The 20,971-nt window shown below is 38.1% G+C and overlaps 1 protein-coding gene across 2 annotated transcripts in view; it reads left to right on the forward strand.

The window, feature by feature from the left end:
- LOC112260055 (endothelial PAS domain-containing protein 1) overlaps positions 1-20,971 on the forward strand; it is an 87,858-nt gene that overhangs the window by 33,663 nt on the left and 33,224 nt on the right. Inside the window, exon 2 of one of the 2 annotated variants that reach the window (XM_024434856.2) lies at positions 14,727-14,917. In XM_024434856.2, the coding sequence (XP_024290624.1) occupies positions 14,727-14,917 (191 nt within the window). The remainder of the gene's footprint in view (positions 1-14,726; positions 14,918-20,971) is intronic. The other variant, XM_024434863.2, reaches the window with a different exon arrangement.

Here is a 20,971-nt window from a genome sequence, read left to right on the forward strand (position 1 = left end):
CAGACGAGCTTCAATGCCATACAACTCTCCTTCCGTTGCCTCCAACTGCTCTTACATGCAAGTAAAACTAAATGCATGCTCTTCAGCCGATCGCTGCCCACATCTACCCGTCCAGCATCACTACTCTGGACGGTTCTGAGTTAGAATATGTGGACAACTACAAATACCTAGGTGTCTGGTTAGACTGTAAACTCTCCTTCCAGACTCACATTAAGCATCTCCAATCCAAAATGTAATCTAGAATCAGCTTCCTATTTCGCAACAAAGCATCCTTCACTCATGCTGCCAAACGTACCCTCGTAAAACTGACTGTCCTACCGATCCTTGACTTCGGCGATGTTGTTTACAAAATAGCCTCCAACACTCTACTCAGCAAATTGGATGCAGTCTATCACAGTGCCATCCATTTTATCACCAAAGCCCCATATAATTCCCACCACTGCAACCTGTATGCTCTCATTGGCTGGCCCTCGCTTCATATTCGTGGCCAAACCCACTGGCTCCAGGTCATCTATTACTCTTTGCTCAGTAAAGCCCCGCCTTATCTCAGCTCATTGGTCACCATAGCAGTACGCACCTGTAGCACGCGCTCCAGCAGGTATATTTCACTGGTCATCCCCAATGCCAACTCCTACTTTGGCCGCCTTTCCTTCCAGTTATCTGCTGCCAATGACTGGAATGAATTGCAAAAATCACTGAAGCTAGAGGCTCATATCTCCCTCACTAACTTTAAGCATCAGCTGTCAGAGCAGCTTACCGATCATTGCACCTGTACACAGCCTGTAAATGGCCCACCCAACTACCTCATCCCCATATTGTTTTTTGTTTTTTTTCTCCTTTGCACCCCAATATCTTTACTTGAACATTCATCTTCTGCACATCTATCACTCCAGTGTTTTAATTGCTAAATTGTAATTATTTCACCACTATGGCCTATTTTTTACCTTTCCTCCCGTATCTTACCTCATTTGCACACTCTGTGTATAGATTTTGCTATTGTGTTGTTGACTACGTTTTTTTATCCCATGTGTACCTCTGTGTTGTTTGTGTCACACTGCTTTGCTTTATCTTGGCCAGGTTGTAGTTGTAAATGAGAACTTGTTCTCAACTAGCCTACCTGGTGAAACTGGAGGGTGCACAATTCAAATAAATAATCATAAAAATTATGGATATTAAACATTTAGGTACTTATAAGTGTCTTATATCGATTGAAAGCTTAAATTCTTGTTAATCTAACTGCACTGTCCGACTTACAGTAGGTATTACAGCAAATGCCATGCGATTGTTTGAGGACGGCGCCCCACATCAAAATATTTTTCCACCGGCACAGGTTTCATAAACTCACAAATAGTGATTAAATATTCACTTCCTTTTGGAAAATCTTCCTCTGATTTGTCATCCAAATGGTCCCAGCTATAACATGTAGTGTTGTTTTGTTAGATAAATACTTCTTTATATACCAAAAAGTCAGTTTAGTTGGTGGCATCGTTTTGAGTAATCCTCTCATTCAACATGCATAGAAATGAATTCGAAAATCTACCCCTAATTTTGTTTCAACAAGTCAAATTGCGTTTCTATTTACTCCTCAGATACCCTAAAATGTAATCAAAGAATAATACTTCTTACAGAAAGAAGTATGTTCAATAGGAAATTGATTTTAGCAGGTGCGTCCTGTCTTCATGGTGTGGGCAAAGACAAATTTCCAAGACTATGTCCTTTTACTAAAACTGTTATTTCTTATCCGTTTTTGAAGTTACAAGCCTTGAACATAGACATTGAACATAGACTGCTGACACCCTGTGCAAGCCATAGGAATTGCATCCAGGGAGCTAATTTTATACTTTATACGTTATACTTGCCATTGCAAGGGGATGGTCTCTCAAAAAAGAAAAATCCGGTTGGTTTTTCTTTGGATTTTCTCCTACCATATCTATTGTGATATATTCTCCTAAATCCTTTTTAATATTTCTATAAACTTCAAAGTGTTTTCTTTCCAATGGTACCAATTACATGCATATCCTGGCTTCAGGCCCTGAGCAACAGGCAGTTTACTGTGGGCATGTCATTCAGGCAGGCATTGAGAAAAAAGGGGCCTAACCCTAAGAAGTTTTAATTAAATAATAGTGAAATAAAAATAAACAAATGTATATTATGGCAAGAACAGATCAAATAAGCAAAGAAAAATGATCCATAATTACTTTAAGAAGGTCAGTCAATCTGGAAAATGTCAGGAACATTGAAAGTTTCTTCAAGTGCAGTTGCAAAAAAGCATCAAGTTCTATGATGAAACTGGCTCTCATGGGGACCTCCACAGGAAAGGAAGACCCAGACTCACCTCTGCCGCAGAGGATAAGTTCATTAGAGTTACCAGCCTCAGAAATTGCAGGCCAAATAAATGCTTCACAGAGTTCAAGTAACAGACACATCTCAATAGCAACGGTTTGGAGGAGACTGTGTAAATCAGGCCTTCATGGTTTGAATGCTGCAAAGAAACCACTACTAAGGGACACCAGTAAGAAGAAGATACTTTCTTGGGCCTTTCTTGAGCAATGGACATTAGACCTGTGGAAGTCCTTTGGTCTGATGAGTGCAAATTTGACATTTTTGATTCCGACCGCCATGTCTTTGTGAGATGCAGAGTAGGTGAATCTCCGCATGTGTGTTTCCAACCGTGAAGCATGGAGGAGGAGGTGTGATGGTGTGGGGTGCTTTGCTGGTGACACGGTCTGAGATTTATTTAGAATTCAAGGCACACTTAACCACCATGGCTACCACAGCATTCTGCAGTTTTACGCCATCCCATCTGGTTTGCACTTAGTGGGATTATCATTTGTTTCCCCCGGAAAGTAGTTCCGCACCCACGTTGTTAGATCCGGAAAGGTACGTCGCCCTAAGCGGCAGGAAATGAGAACAGCTCCGTACGAACAGATAACGGGCCAGGTTTAGGAAAGAGAGGCCATGTCCTTCCTGGCTCTGGATGTATGCCACCATTGTCCTGTTGTCGGATCTTAGCGACACATGCTGCACTTTGCGCTGTTGACCAAATCCCTCTATCCGAGTAGCCCACACACAGCGCTCCCATCGCAGTAAAGATGCGTCTGTCATGATCACACTGCAAGACACTACCCGGCCCATGAGAACTCCCAGCAACAGCAGTCGTGGGTCCCTCCAAGGAGTCAACACCCTTAGGCACGATGGGGATACCTTGATCAACTGATGGCAATGGTAAAGCGTCCATATGCATAGCAATCAAAATGGAAGTACTCCATAGCCGAGCCAAACAACCTTGTTGGAGTTACTGGCTCATCCAAATACACTCGTCTGTCCATCACAGGAATCAGGGACAATGGCAGCCAGAGGTGCCGTTAAGCCACCACTGTCGCCCCCGTACGTTTCCCCACAGCCAGGAGAGTACAGTGGGACAGAAGCAGCACAAAATCAGCCGTAGCAGAGATTTCGTAGAGAAGCTCTGAAACTGGACCACCTCCACGGTCTTATTCAGCTCCTGCAGCAAATCAATAAGATAGATCTGCAGCATTGTGACCACATGCAACGACTGGGCCGCCACACCCTCGGCCTGGTACAACTTTTCCAGCAGATCCGCTGAGAACCGGCACTGTTTATTTGGAATAACCCTGCTAGGATTAGCCCCCTTGTTAGCCGCTGAAGGTAAGTAATTTGCCACCATTCTACCCATCAGCATTGTGCAAACAATCCCCATCTCCTCCATACCATCTACATTCCTGAACTCACCATAACCTACTAGCACCAGGCTGGCTAAGTGAGGGGAATCCCAGGTCGCCTTTAGCTCATTTGCAAAACCTTTAAACAGGGGATAAGCGACACTTCAACGCTGCAGGGACAGGAGATAAATACCTTCTCCCAAACCTGGAGGATCTTCGCTGCAGGGACTGTTGTTTTATTCAGTTAGTCAGCCTGACTAACTGACTACTAAAGTAGCCTCGTCTTGAAAAGTTTGACAATTGCATGACACGTTATTCCTTCAGACGAGCCGAAGAGTGAAGAATTGAGGAAATGAATGCGAGCCCTGGTATTATAGCCATAAAGGTGGGGAAGGTGGGTGAGCTCGGCAACTATTGGCCCTTTGGTTTTGATTTCAGTTTTCTTCAGGTGATTAAGATTATACTCCCCATAGTTTGTTTTACCGAGTGACTGACAGAAAGGAAACCAAATAAATAATACACAGAGTGAACTGATTGAATAAAACTTGAAATCAGTGTAAAGGATTATTTTGCTTTGTTTAGTTTTCAGCAAGTTTGCTATTTTATTCAATGTTTCTCTTGGCAGTTTATCCGTACTCTTATCTTGTGGCTTTTAAAAGCCACAGAAAGTCAAACCTCTAACTGCTGAACATACAACATATTTACGTGTGTGTGTGTGTGTGTGTGTGTGTGTGTGTGTGTGTGTGTGTGTGTGTGTGTGTGTGTGTGTGTGTGTGTGTGTGTGTGTGTGTGTGTGTGTGTGTGTGTGTGTGTGTGTGTGTGTGTGTGTGTGTGTGTGTGTGTGTGTGTGTGTACTTTAGCTGTGGTGTACCAGGGCACAGGGCACACAGAGTTCACCCTCCTTGTGCCACACGCCATGCCCCAATAGCACCGCCGCAGACCACATCCCTGCCTGGGCAGACAACACTCCAAGGCCCTGACTTTGAGTCAAAGGAAACAAAGCTGATTACATCCTCTAACCATCACTTCCAAGACTATATACTCTTTCTTTATCCCGCGGTACTTTCACCTGATCTAGTTTAACCACCCCATCTTAACTCACCCTTTATTTTGCGGTTTAGTGTAATTGTAGCTGTTTGGCAGCCTCTCCTCTCCTCCTCTTTTGTCAGACTCAACCCTTTCTCTTTTTTAAATCAAGGCTTGGGTTCTGCACACAGTATTATTTTTTGATGTGCTTCAATACACACTACTACATATATATGTGGTTCTGGGCTAGTTTGGAATTATATTGTGAATTCAGAAGAGATCAGAGGCTAGGGGTTAGAGTTTATAAACAACAACAAAAAACAAGGGAGGAAGTACATTCCAGTACTATTATATCAGCCAGTGCTGTGTTCACTAGTATGGGGATATATTCACTTTTTGTTCACTGGAATGGGGATATATTAACTTTTTGTTCACTGGAATGGGGATATATTAACTTTTTGTTCAATGAAATGGGGATATATTAACTTTTTGTTCAATGAAATGGGTATATATTAACTTTTTGTTCACTGGAATGGGAATATATGAACATCTTGATCACTGGAATGGGGATATACAGTGGGGGAAAAAAGTATTTAGTCATCCACCAATTGTGCAAGTTCTCCTACTTATAAAGATGAGAGAGGCCTGTAATTTTCATCGTGACAGACAAAATGAGAAAAAAAATCCAGAAAATCACATTGTAGGATTTTTAATGAATTTATTTGCAAATTATGGTGGAAAGTATTTGGTCAATAACAAAAGTTTATCTCAATACTTCGTTATATACCCTTTGTTGGCAATGACAGAGGTCAAACGTTTTCTGTAAGTCTTCACAAGGTTTTCACACATTGTTGCTGGTATTTTGGCCCATTCCTCCATGCAGATCTCCTCCTCCACGAAGCCACTCCTTCGTTGCCACAGCGGTGTGTTTGGAATTATTGTCATGCTGAAAGACCCAGCCACGTTTCATCTTCAATGCCCTTGCTGATGGAAGGAGGTTTTCACTCAAAATCTCACGATACATGGCCCCATTCATTCTTTCCTTTACACGGATCAGTCGTCCTGGTCCCTTTGCAGAAAAACAACCCCAAAGCATGATGTTTCCACCCCCATGCTTCACAGTAGGTATGGTGTACTTTGGATGCAACTCAGCATTCTTTGTCCTCCAAACACGACGAGTTGAGTTTTTACCAAAAAGTTATATTTTGGTTTCACCTGACCATATGACATTCTCCCAATCTTCTTCTGGATCATCCAAATGCTCTCTAGCAAACTTCAGACGGGCCTGAACATGTACTGGCTTAAGCAGGGGGACACGTCTGGCACTGCAGGATTTGAGTCCCTGGTGGCGTAGTGTGTTACTGATGGTAGGCTTTGTTACTTTGGTCCCAGCTCTCTGCAGGTCATTCACTAGGTCCCCCCGTGTGGTTCTGGGATTTTTTCTCACCGTTCTTGTGATCATTTTGACCCCAAGGGGTGAGATCTTGCGTGGAGCCCCAGATCGAGGGAGATCATCAGTGGTCTTGTATGTCTTCCATTTCCTGATAATTGCTCCCACAGTTGATTTCTTCAAACCAAGCTGCTTACCTATTGCAGATTCAGTCTTCCCAGCCTGGTGCAGGTCTAGAATTCTGTTTCTGGTGTCCTTTGACAGCTCTTTGTTCTTGGCCATAGTGGAGTTTGGAGTGTAACTGTTTGAAGTTGTGGACAGGTGTCTTTTATACTGATAACAAGTTCAAACAGGTGCCATTAAAACAGGTAATGAGTGGAGGACAGAGGAGCCTCTTAAAGAAGAAGTTACAGGTCTGTGAGAGCCAGAAATCTTGCTTGTTTGTAGGTGACCAAATACTTATTTTCCACCATAATTTGCAAATAAATTCATAAAAAATCCTACAATGTGATTTTCTGTATTTTTTTTCTCATTTTGTCTGTCATAGTTGAAGTGTACCTTTGATGAAAATTATAGGCCTCTCTCATCTTTTTAAGTGGGAGAACTTGCACAATTGGTGGCTGACTAAATACTTTTTTGCCCCACTGTATTAACTCTGTGCTCACTGGAATGGGGATATATTAGCTCTGTGCTCACTGGAATGGGGATATATTAACTCTGTGCTCACTGGAATGGGGATATATGTACTCTGTGCTCACTGGAATGGAGATATATTAACTCTGTGCTCACTGGAATGGGGATATATTAACTCTGTGCTCACTGGAATGGGGATATATGTACTCTGTGCTCACTGGAATGGGGATATATGTACTCTGTGCTCACTGGAATGGGGATATATGTACTCTGTGCTCACTGGAATGGGGATATATGTACTCTGTGCTCACTGGAATGGGGATATATGTACTCTGTGCTCACTGGAATGGGGATGTATGTACTCTGTGCTCACTGGAATGGGGATATATTAACTTTTTGTTCAATGAAATGGGGATATATGAACTTTTTGATCACTGGAATGGGGATATATTAACTCTGTGCTCACTGGAATGGGGATATATTATCTCTGTGCTTACTGGAATGGGGATATGTGAACCTTTTGTTCACTGGAATGGGGATATATTAACTCTTTGTTCACTGGAATGGGGATATATATTAACTCTGTGCTCACTGGAATGGGGATATACACTATATATATATATATATATATATACTATATATATATATATATATATATATATATATATATATATATATATATATATATATATATATATATATATATATATATATATATATATATATATATATATATATATACTTTTTATTTATATATATATATATACTTTTTATTTATATATATATATATAAAAAAATATATATATACTTTTATTTATATATATATATATAAAAATATATATATATATATACTTTTATTTATATATATATATATATATATATATACTTTTATATATATATATATATATATACTTTTATAATATATATATATATATATATATATATATATATATATACTTTTATATATATATATATATATATATATATATATATAAAGTATATATATATATATATATATATTATAAAAAGTATATATATATATATATATAAGTATATATATATATATATATATAAAAGTATATATATATATATATATATATATATATAAAAGTATATATATATATATATATATATATATATATATATATATATATATATATATATATATATACTTTTTATAATATATATATATACTTTTATAATATATATATATATATATATATACTTTTATATATATATATATATATATATATATATACTTTTATATATATATATATATATATACTTTTATATATATATATATATATATTTTATATATATATATATATACTTTTATATATATATATATATATATATAAAAGTGTATATATATATATTATATATATATATATATATATATATATATATATATATATACTTTTATATATATATACTTTATATATATATATATATATATACTTTATATAATATATATATATATATATATATATATATATATATATATATATATATATATATAATATATATATATATATATATATATACTTTTATATATATATATATATATATATATATATATATATATATATTTATATATATATATATATATATATATATATATATATATATACTTTTATATATATATATATATATATATATATATATATATATACTTTTATATATATATATATATATATATATATATATATATATATATATATATATATATATATATATATATATATATATATATATATATATATATATATATATATATATATATATATATAAAAGTATATATATATATATATATATATATATATATATATATAAAAGTATATATATATATATATATATATATATATATATATATATATATAAAAGTATATATATATATATATATATATACTTTTATATATATATATATATATATATATATATATATATATATATATATAAAAGTATATATATATATATATATATATACTTTATATATATATATGTATATATATATATATATATATATATATATATATATATATATATATATATATATATATATATATATATATATATATATATATATATATATATATACTTTTTATATATATATATATATATATATATATATATATATATATATACTTTTATATATATATATATATATATATATATGTGCACACCCTTTCAAATGACTGCAATCGGCTATTTCAGCCACAGACGTTGTTGACAGGTGTATAAAATCACGCACAAAGTCATGCAATCTCTACAGATAAACATTGGCAGTAGAATGGCCTTACTGAAGAGCTCAGTGACTTTCATTGTGGCACCGTTATAGGATGCTACCTTTTCAACAAGTCAGTTCATCAAAATTCTGCCCCGCTACAGCTGCCCCTGTCAAGAAGTGCTGGAGCAACAATGGCTCAGCCAGGATGTGGTAGGCCACATAAAATCACAGAATGGAACCACTGAGTTCTAAAGCGCGTAGCGCGTAAAAATCATCTGTCCTCGGTTGCAACACTCACCACTGAGTTCCAAACGGCCTCTGGAAGCAACGTCAGCACAAGAACGGTCATCAGGAGCTTCAAGAAATGGGTTTCTATGGCCGAGAATCCGCACAAGAGCCTAAGATCACCATGCACAATGCCAAGCTTCACCATCTTGCAGTCCGATGGACGAATCTGGGTTTGGCGGATGCCAGGAGAACGCTATCTGCCCCAATGCATAGTGCCAACTGTAAAGTTTGGTAGAGGGGGAATAATGGTCTGGGGCTGTTTGTCATTGTTTGTGCTTGGCCCCTTAGTTCCAGTGAAGGGAAATATTAATGCTACAGCATACAATGACATTCTAGACGATTATGTGCTTCCAACTTTGTGGCAACAGTAAAGGAGAAGGCCCTTTCCTGTTTCAGCATGGCAATGCCCCCGTGCACAAAGCAAGGTCCATATAGAAATGGTTTGTAGAGATTGGTGTGGAAGAACTTGACTGACCTGCACAGTGCCCTGACCTCAACCCCATCGAACACCTTTGGGATGAATTGGAATGCTGACTCCGTGCCAGGCCTAATCGCCCAACATCAGTGCCCGACCTCACTAATGCTTTTGTGGCTGAATGTAAGCAAGTCCTCGCAGCAATGTTCCAACATCTAGTGGAAAGGCTTCCCAGAAGAGTGGTGGTTATTGTAACAGCAAAGGGGGGACCAACTCTATATTAATTCCTATGATTTTGGAATGAGATGTTTGACGAGCAGGTGTCCATATACTTTTGGTCATGTGGTGTATTAACTCTGTATTTGCTTGTGGTTTTGAAACCGTGTGTATATTTTTTTCTGAGATTTCTAAATCCAGAGCCCTGTCTATGAATTTGAGAGTGGTTGGTTTACTCCAGCCCCATCCCTCAGCTGTTTACCCAAAAAGCTGACCGCTTTGTCATTGTCTGACCTGAAGATTGCCATTTGAAATGTTTTATGCCTTTGAGTTTAAACCGCATAGTGGTCCGATCCTCTGGTTGGTAGAGAAGAGGTTTAGAGTGGTTCGATCCTCTGGTTGGTAGAGAAGGGCTTTAGAGTGGTTCGATCCTCTGGTTGGTAGAGAAGGGGTTTAGAGTGGTTTGATCCTGTGGTTGGTAGAGAAGGGGTTTAGAGTGGTTCGATCCTGTGGTTGGTAGAGAAGGGGTTTAGAGTGGTTCGATCCTCTGGTTGGTAGAGAAGGGGTTTAGAGTGGTTCGATCCTGTGATTGGTAGAGAAGGGGTTTAGAGTGGTTTGATCCTCTGGTTGGTAGAGAAGGGGTTTAGAGTGGTTCGATCCTCTGGTTGGTAGAGAAGGGGTTTAGAGTGGTTCGATCCTCTGGTTGGTAGAGAAGGTGTTTAGAATGGGTCAATCCTGTGGTTGGTAGAGAAGGGGTTTAGAGTGGTTCGATCCTCTGGTTGGTAGAGAAGGGGTTTAGAGGTACAATTCACCTCCCATTGACACACAGCTAGAATCAACCTTCCCTGACTTAATGAGACTGCTGAGTTTGATACATCTCACATTAAGGGTGCTCAACCAGCATTGTTAGTCAGCTATTTTGAAGTTGCTCTGTAATCAAATGTTTGTTTTGGAAGGAAGAGAAAGTTTAATTGGTACCTGCGCTATATCTGTAGCTGAGTTTTCTGGTGTTGGAATATGTTGATGTAGCCTAAAGTACACCATCAGTTTTGTCTGTGTGTCTCAGCTTTTGCAACTCTGTACACTTCTGTGTTGGTCTAACACCTACAGGACTCCCTGTCCCTTGAAGTTTGCTGTGCTCTCTGACTCACCCCCACCATTTCTCTCTCTCATTCAGTGTGTGTGTTGGCTGAGAGTGGGACTCAGTCTAAGCACTATTCGGGTGTAAGACACTAATCCTATCATATGATGGACTACTAAAGAGTCTGTCTGTGTTCTCTGCTCACCAAAAACCTCTCAAAGATATCTCAATCCAATCCATCTGTGAGTGGTTGCAAAGAGAGTTATGTCTTTGTGGGATGTCAGAAGAGAATGTTCTGGTATGCACAATGCCTCTAATAATCTTTTGTCTTTTCATGAGAAATAGTCTGTGTCCTAGAAAGAGAGAGAGAGTGAGTGTGAGTGTGTGAGAGAAGCTAAGAAGCTTGTGGTGACAATGTTTGGGCATTGACCTGCTTTCCTTGACGGAAACTGTTGAGACAGAGGAAGTGGGTTCAGCACTTGGATGCATCTTTAGCAAGTGTTTTTACCCTCTCTCTTTCTCTCTTTCCCCTCACTGCCTCTGTTTCACTCTGTCTCACAGTATTGTGAGTAAAAGTCAGTTAAGCATCACTGTTCCCAATGATCACATCTGCAGTCTGTCACAATTGTAGATGGAAATGAGAACCAGCAGAGATTGTGTAACAAACTGAGGGACATGATTGACAAATGACTAAAATAATATATTAAGATATGGAAAGTCTAGTAGATGATATTAAGATGTAGAAAGACTAGTGGACTATGTTAAGATGTAAAAAGACTAGAGGACTATATTAAGATGCAGAAAGACTAGTGGACTATATTAAGATATGGAAAGACTAGAGGACTATGTTAAGATGTAAAAAGACTAGAGGACTATATTAAGATGTAGAAAGACTAGTGGACTATATTAAGATATGGAAAGACTAGAGGACTATATTAAGATATGGAAAGACTAGAGGACTATATTAAGATGCAGAAAGACTAGTGGACTATATTAAGATATGGAAAGACTAGAGGACTATGTTAAGATGCAGAAAGACTAGTGGACTATATTAAGATATGGAAAGACTAGAGGACTATGTTAAGATGTAAAAAGACTAGAGGACTATATTAAGATGCAGAAAGACTAGTGGACTATATTAAGATATGGAAAGACTAGAGGACTATATTAAGATGTAGAAAGACTAGAGGACTATATTAAGATGTAGAAAGACTAGTGGACTATATTAAGATATGGAAAGACTAGTGGACTATATTAAGATATGGAAAGACTAGAGGACTATATTAAGATATGGAAAGACTAGAGGACTATATTAAGATGTAGAAAGACTAGTGGACTATATTAAGATATGGAAAGACTAGTAGACTATATTAAGATATGGAAAGACTAGAGGACTATATTAAGATATGGAAAGACTAGTGGACTATATTAAGATATGGAAAGACTAGAGGACTATATTAAGATATGGAAAGACTAGAGGACTATATTAAGATATGGAAAGACTAGAGGACTATATTAAGATGTAGAAAGACTAGAGGACTATATTAAGATGTAGAAAGACTAGTGGACTATATTAAGATATGAAAAGACTAGAGGACTATATTAAGATGTAGAAAGACTAGAGGACTATATTAAGATGTAGAAAGACTAGTGGACTATATTAAGATGTGGACTATATTAAGATATGGAAAGACTAGAGGACTATATTAAGATGTAGAAAGACTAGAGGACTATATTAAGATGTAGAAAGACTAGTGGACTATATTAAGATGTAGAAAGACTAGTGGACTATATTAAGATGTAGAAAGAATCATGGATTATTTTAATATTTGGAAAGACTAGTGGACTATATTAAGATATGGAAAGACAAGTGGACTATATTAAGATATGGAAAGACTAGTGGACTATATTAAGATATGGAAAGACAAGTGGACTATTAAGATATGGAAAGACAAGTGGACTATATTAAGATATGGAAAGACAAGTGGACTATATTAAGATATGGAAAGAATCATGGATTATATTAATATATGGAAAGACTAGTGGACTATATTAATTAAGATATGGAAAGACAAGTGGACTATATTAAGATATGGAAAGAATCATGGATTATATTAATATATGGAAAGACTAGTGGACTATATTAATTAAGATATGGAAAGACAAGTGGACTATATTAAGATATGGAAAGAATCATGGATTATATTAATATATGGAAAGACTAGTGGACTATATTAAGATGTAGAAAGACTAGTGGACTATATTAAGATGTAGAAAGACTAGTGGACTATATTAAGATGTAGAAAGACTAGTGGACTATATTAAGATGTAGAAAGACTAGTGGACTATATTAAGATGTAGAAAGACTAGTGGACTATATTAAGATGTAGAAAGACTAGTGGACTATATTAAGATGTAGAAAGACTAGTGGACTATATTAAGATGTAGAAAGACTAGTGGACTATATTAAGATGTAGAAAGACTAGTGGACTATATTAAGATGTAGAAAGACTAGTGGACTATATTAAGATGTGGACTATATTAAGATATGGAAAGATAATTTTTTTATTTTACTAGGCAAGATCAGTTAAGAATAAATTCTTATTTTCAATGACGCAGGTTAACTGCCTGTTCAGGGGCAGAACGTTGTCAGCTCGGGGTTTGAACTTGCAACCTTCCGGTTACTAGTCCAACGCTCTAACCACTAGGCTACCCTGCCGACTAGTGGACTATATTAAGATGTAGAAAGACTAGTGGATGGAAAGACTAGAGAACTATGTTAAGATATGGAAATTCTAGAGGACTCTTTTAAGATATTGAAAGTCTAGAGGATTATATTAAAATAATGATAGGCTAGTGGACTATATTACGATGTGGAATATCTAGTGGACTATATTATGATGTGGAAAGACTAGTGGACTATATACAGATGTAGAAAGACTAGTGGACTATATTTAAGATGTAGAAAGACTAGTCGACTATATTTAGATATGGAAAGTTTTGTGGACTATATTAATTAAGACGAGATACTGGAGGACTATATTAAGATGTAGAAAGACTAGTGGACTATATTAAGATATGTAAAGACTAGTGGACTATATTAAGATATGGAAAGACTAGTGGACTATATTAAGATATGGAAAGACTAGTGGACTATATTAAGATATGGAAAGACTAGTGGACTATATTAAGATGTGGAAAGACTAGTGGACTATATTAAGATATGGAAAGTCTAGTGGACTATATTAAGATATAGATAGACTAGTGGACTATATTATTAAGATTTAGAAAGACTAGTGGACTGTTAAGATATGTTACGATATGGAAAGATGCTAAATCTGCATAGCTATAAAGAAGTTGAGACACAGACACAGTCTTGAGACTTGGGTCTCTTTTGTTGCTGAGCTCAATGATTATATCCTATATGTGTTTTCCCATTTGTGTCCACTCACTGTCTTCAACAGGTGATTGGTGCTGGTCCTGAGAGAAATAACGCAATTAAATAATACATTATTCAGGAGTGTTGGGTTCAGGGTTGGGGTCCTTACCATTCCAGTCAATTCAGGAAGTACACTGAAATTCTAATTCTAACTATCTTCAGGACTTTTCAATAAGAAACATTTATAATTGGAATTTGATCTACCTTCATTTCACTGGAATTGAAATGGATTTGACCCAACAATGTTTGATATAAACTTTCTACCTGTAGCCAATAGCTCATCTGACCTAAGACCTCTCCACCTGACCTGACTTCTCTTCCTGTCAAGGAACAGTTCGGAGCGGCGTAAGGAGAGGTCTCGTGACGCGGCACGCTGTCGTCGTAGTAAGGAGACGGAGGTGTTTTACGAGCTGGCCAATCAGCTGCCCCTCCCAGACAGCGTCAGCTCCCACCTGGACAAAGCCTCCATCATGAGACTGGCCATCAGCTTCCTGCGCACCCGCAAGGTCATCGGTTCAGGTCAGCGCTATACCATACACACATACTGTACATGAAGACACACACATACAATCACACACACAAAATGCGTGGGTCAGGTGTTAGTTCACCCGTCAGCCGGACTATATGTGATAGATTAACACGCAAATATGAAATAATACAGTTCCCTTTTTTTCTCTTGAACATTTATTGCATTTTTTTTGTCGCTTTCACGTTGATATCCAGTCTCCTCAATTTTTAAAATTGGTTTGATCCTCGTTACTTTGACCTTCACCCTAACATGGCATCGGGTGAACTCTGGAACATGATTCCCATCACAATTGCAGCATTGTGCATCGTCTTCAACACTGATATTCCATCTGCAAATACTTGACACGTGGCCATTTATGACATTGTAGTGGTTTTGTACATATGCTTGGACCGCATATCTCATATTTTTTATTTATTTATTTTATTTCACCTTTATTTAACCAGGTATGCTAGTTGAGAACAAGTTCTGTACCCAGCTTTTCATGTGTCGGGAGACTCAACATCAACAGTACAGAAAGCATTTCCTCCTTCTTTCCAGTCACAGTAATCGACGTGCCCCAGCTATTCCCAACATGTTGTCCATAAAATGTGACTCCTCCAAATCAACTCCAGAGATGGGCCCTAATCTGAAAACCATAACTTTAGTACTTTCAAAGTTTTTAAAGCCACAGAGCTTGTTCCTTTTGCTTTTTCCATACTCATGTAATCACCAAAATCAAATCAAATGTTATTAGTCATATACACATGGTTAGCAGATGTTATTGCGAGTGTAGCAAAATGCTTGTGCTTCTAGTTTCGACAGTGCAGCAATATCTAACAAGTGTCGTAGTGTTGACTACCATTAAATGTGAAGCCTGTATACTATCAAATCAATTATCTATGTGTAATTTAATTACGCAATTAAACTAATCATGTAACTTTAATTAACTAGGAAGTCGGGGCACCATGGAAAATATTGTTTATAAAGTGTCAATTTCCCAAATATAACTCTTCAGATATATTCATAGATTTTCAAAACAGTTGCTTATTAATTAATTTTACCTCATCTGTGTCATTACTGAACATTGCAAACCCTTGGATATCCGCACGAACCCTAGCATAGAGTCATGAATCAGCGATATTTAAATTACCTTAATAATCTTTTTACTAACTAACTTTTTCAATCACAGATTTACATAAACACAAGCACAATAGGTCATACATTGGTTACTACATGAAACAAAGAAAAAGTCCCGGACAAAACCGATATGACGACTTGGTAGACAAAGGAAAGGGGGTGGGGGCCGCTCAAGAGCAGGAAATTCAGAGTGGATTCAAGTACATACAGTTGACTACACTCATGGAAATGTCTATAATTTGAACATGAACAACCGCTCATTCGAAAATACATATTTTGTTGTCTCTCTCTGTGGTCGCCGGTCCGTCTGCTGGATAGTCAGTCGACAGAAAGCCTCTGGTTTGTCCACCAGAGATCAAAGTCTGTCTGAGGTGTAGGTTGTTATAATGTATCCTTCAGAGTACCATTCGGAAATGTTCTTAGTTTACCAGACTAAAGTATTTAAACAGCTGCAGCCTGAATAACTGTTCTTTAAATTGTAGATTTATTAGCCATTTCAAATTGGGGACCTTGTCTCCACGTTCTCTGGTCTAGTCCTTTTGTAGAGTTGCCAACCATTTCAACATGTAGCGACAGCTCCATATTTTCTGGTCTAATGTCATTTTTGTCATGGGTTTTTGTCACGGGAGTATAACTCTGTGGAAGAAGGGGCAGTTCCATGATGCCTTCTGTGATGTCTGGGCTCACAGGGGTGTGGCCACTGACTAGTTAAAGCTTTATATCAAAACATGTATCTCGTTTAGAAGGTTAACATCACATTACATCTTCTCACAAATAGTTTCATATTCAATCATATATTTTACACAACCACCAGATGCAAACCCCATAATTGAGAAGTGTACACAAGCACTGTCCTTCATGAGATCACCAAATGAAACAAATTCGACAGGATTGTTCTTTAAATACACACGGACAATTTCCACATTCTCAAAAAATTGAAATGTTGTTTCATTCCCCCTGTTGGGTGGGGGGGGCGGAGCAAAGATGAGAATACTGTTGGGGGGGCAAAGATGAGAATACTGTTGGGGGCAAATATAAGAATACTGTTGGGGGCAAATATGAGAATACTGTTGGGGGGAAATATGAGAATAATGTTGGGGGCAAATATGAGAATAATGTTGAGGGGACAAAAATGAGAATACTTTGATTCACAGAAGTGTATTGCGGCATATCACAACATGTTGCTGAACTCATAAGCGGCATGGTTTTCCATGTTTGAAGCTGGCCTATATATTTATTTGGCAAGACAGCTGTGAAAGGCTGCATCTCACTCACATTAGTAGGCTGTAGTCTATTTGGATCTCCATTCGCCTTTTGTTTGCTGCGTTTGTTTACTGTTAATGTAACTAGCGTACATATAGATGGTGTCATGCCTTTATAGATCTGATGTTTTGTTTTGTCCTGCTCGGGTTCATGCGTTCACATTCGCAGTTGTGTCAGTATTCTAACTGCTCTTCAGTATTTTTGTTTGCATGCATGAACAACTAGTCTACTACTTCAAGCATTGAGTTTGCATTATGTTGGTAAGACAGTTGCATTCATATAGGCTGTTTGTAATTGGTTAATTACCCTATCTATCTTGAAGCCTATATTAATTACCAAAACAGCGCAGTGGAGATTGGCACGAAATCTGTAGCCTACCTGTCACTTCAAAAACACTCAATGATCTTGGCATTTGAACTTTGTGTTTATTGTGGTATAGTGTGATTATATAAGCATTCAATATAATTCCAATGCAAGATCCCAAAAAATGGTGCCCTCTAGCCGATTTCAACTGCCCACTTAGTCACTTAGTCCTGTCGCCAGGGTCTGGCCGGCGCGAGCAATCTCCATTCAGATAGACTGGGAAAAAGGCGCAACTGGGTGCGTGAGCTCGGTACAGCGCAGATCAACAGGCGCAAACAATGGATGGGGTGGAAAACCTGGCGACGACTGAACAGCAATGGTCCTGAACAGCAATGAACATTTTGGGGGAAATTATACCACCACCCAAAAGGGCACTTTGGAGACTGGAAGGGCAAAGGAGCCTGTGCTCTTTACAGGTAGAGCCCGATCTGTGCACGTGCCTGACCTAAACCCGCCTGCCCCAGGGATATAATGGTGCGGACTGCGGGTTATGAGTCAATCTGCGCATCACTAACACACAAACGCACATCAAAGTGCCTTCACCACCTTTTTCCTCATAAAGCTTATGCTTATCACTACTATCAATGCATACAATGATATTTTATTTTATATATATTTACAGTACCAGTCAAAAGTTTGAACACACCTACTCATTAAAGGGTTTTTCTTTATTTTTACTATTATCTACATTGTAGAATAATAGTGAAGACATCAAAACTATGAAATAACACATGGAATCATGTAGTAACCAAAAAATGGTTAATTAAACAAATCAAAATATATTTTATATTTGAGATTCTTCAAAGTAGCCACCCTTTGCCTCGATGCCAGCTTTTCAAACTCTTGGCATATTCTTAACCAGCTTCATGAGGTAGTCACCTGGAATGCATTTCAATTAACAGGTGTGCTTTGTTAAAAGTATGTTTGCCATCTCTTCTGGTCAAACAGTGTAACTTCACAGCAAAAAGTGAAATCTAAGCAAGCCTAAATATCTTATAAGATGATTAAGGTAAAACATTTCGAAATAAGATCAACTGCTTGTATTAAGCCTTAGGTTAATATAAGCTTGGTACAAAGAAACAAGAAAAAAAACATTTTAAGTGAATTATCACTCAATAAGATAATTAGGCTTGCTTAGATTGAACTGTTTTGCATTGTTCTACCTATAGGTGGTTTAGAGCAGTTAGAAGATGTTCTACCTATAGGTGTTTTAGGGCCAGTTAGAAGGTAGACCTATAGGTAGAACACCTTCTAACTGGCCCTAAAACACCTATAGGTAGAACACCTTCCAACTGGCCCTAAACTACCTATAGGTAGTTTAGGGCCAGTTAGGTGTTCTACCTGAAGGTGTTTTAGGGCCAGTTAGAAGGTGTTCTACCTATAGGTGGTTTAGGGCCAGTTAGAAGGTGTTCTACCTATAGGTGTTTCAAGGCCAGTTGGAAGGTGTTCTTCCTATAGGTGTTTCAGGGCCAGTTAGGTGTTCTACCTATAGATGTTTTAGGGCCATTTGGAAGGTGTTCTAACTATATATGTTTCAGGGCCAGTTAGAAGGTGTTCTACTTATAGGTGTTTTAGGGCCAGTTAGGTGTTCTACCTATAGATGTTTTAGGGCCAGTTAGGTGTTCTACCTATATATGTTTTAGGGCCAGTTGGAAGGTGTTCTTCCTATAGGTGTTTCAGGGCCAGTTAGGTGTTCTACCCATAGGTGTTTTCGGGCCAGTTAGAAGGTGTTCTACCTATAGGTGTTTCAGGGCCAGTTAGGTGTTCTACCTATAGGTGTTTCAGGGCCAGTTAGAAGGTGTTCTTCCTATAGGTGTTTCAGGGCCAGTTGGAAGGTGTTCTTCCTATAGGTGTTTCAGGGCCAGTTAGGTGTTCTACCCATAGGTAGTTTCGGGCTAGTTAGAAGGTGTTCTACCTATAGGTGTTTTATGGCCAGTTAGAAGGTGTTCTACCTATAGATGTTTTAGGGCCAGTTGGAAGGTGTTCTACCTATAGGTGTTTTAGGGCCAGTTGGAAGGTGTTCTACCTAAAGGTGTTTCAGGGCCAGTTAGGTGTTCTACCTATATATGTTTTAGGGCAAGTTGGAAGGTGTTCTTCCTATAGGTGTTTCAGGGCCAGTTAGGTGTTCTACCCATAGGTGTTTTAGGGCCAGTTAGAAGGTGTTCTTCCTATAGGTGTTTCAGAGCCAGTTAGAAGGTGTTCTACCTATAGGTAGTTTAGGGCTAGTTAGAAGGTGTTCTACCTATAGGTAGTTTAGGGCCAGTTAGGTGTTCTACCCATAGGTAGTTTAGGGCTAGTTAGAAGGTGTTCTACCTATAGGTGTTTCAGGGCCAGTTAGGTGTTCTACCCATAGGTAGTTTAGGGCTAGTTAGAAGGTGTTCTACCTATAGGTAGTTTAGGGCCAGTTAGGTGTTCTACCCATAGGTAGTTTAGGGCTAGTTAGAAGGTGTTCTACCTATAGGTGTTTTAGGGCCAGTTAGAAGGTGTTCTACCTATAGGTAGTTTAGGGCCAGTTAGGTGTTCTACCTATAGGTAGTTTAGGGCCAGTTAGAAGGTGTTCTACCTATAGGTAGTTTAGGGCCAGTTAGGTGTTCTACCTATTGGTAGTTTAGGGCCAGTTAGAAGGTGAGCGATATAGAAAATGAGTTGCAATGTATGGGTTTAGAATATGCTGGAGTGGGGTTTGTGAGGAACAGTAGGGGAAGGAGATGGAATGTGTAGATTCAGAATAGGCTGGAGTGGGGCGGTGAGGGACAGTAGTGGAAGGGGAGTGAGAGAGGGATAGAATAGCTCTGTAGAGGGGAGATGTTACAGACGATTATCTTATCTGCATGGCTGTTTCTTCTGATTGGAGTTGGATGGAGAACGAGATATTAAGGCGCTCAGTGGAAAGCCCGGTTGCTGCCACTGTAAGGCTGACGCTCCTTCTCTCAACTCAGCCATAACACAGACCTGCCCTGGCGCCATGCAACTCCCCCTCGCTACACACACACACACACACACACACACACACACACACACACACACACACACACACACACACACACACACACACACGCACACTGCCGCGGCAGTAGGGAAGCACTTGTGTTATTTAAGAGCAGCCCATGTGAATCTGGGACACTGACACACTGTCCCCTCAGATAGCCACTATGACACTGATACACAGATATTCCCAGGGATAAAGATTAAATTACACTTGATTTAGCATTCTCGGTTTTAACGAAAACCACCAGCCTTATTTGACAACAGAAGCAGGCTGCCTGTTGAAGTGTGTAGCTGCCATGACATTGTCTCACCAA

Source organism: Oncorhynchus tshawytscha, linkage group LG01 (genome assembly GCF_018296145.1).
Source record: "Oncorhynchus tshawytscha isolate Ot180627B linkage group LG01, Otsh_v2.0, whole genome shotgun sequence".
Taxonomy (NCBI): domain Eukaryota; kingdom Metazoa; phylum Chordata; class Actinopteri; order Salmoniformes; family Salmonidae; genus Oncorhynchus; species Oncorhynchus tshawytscha.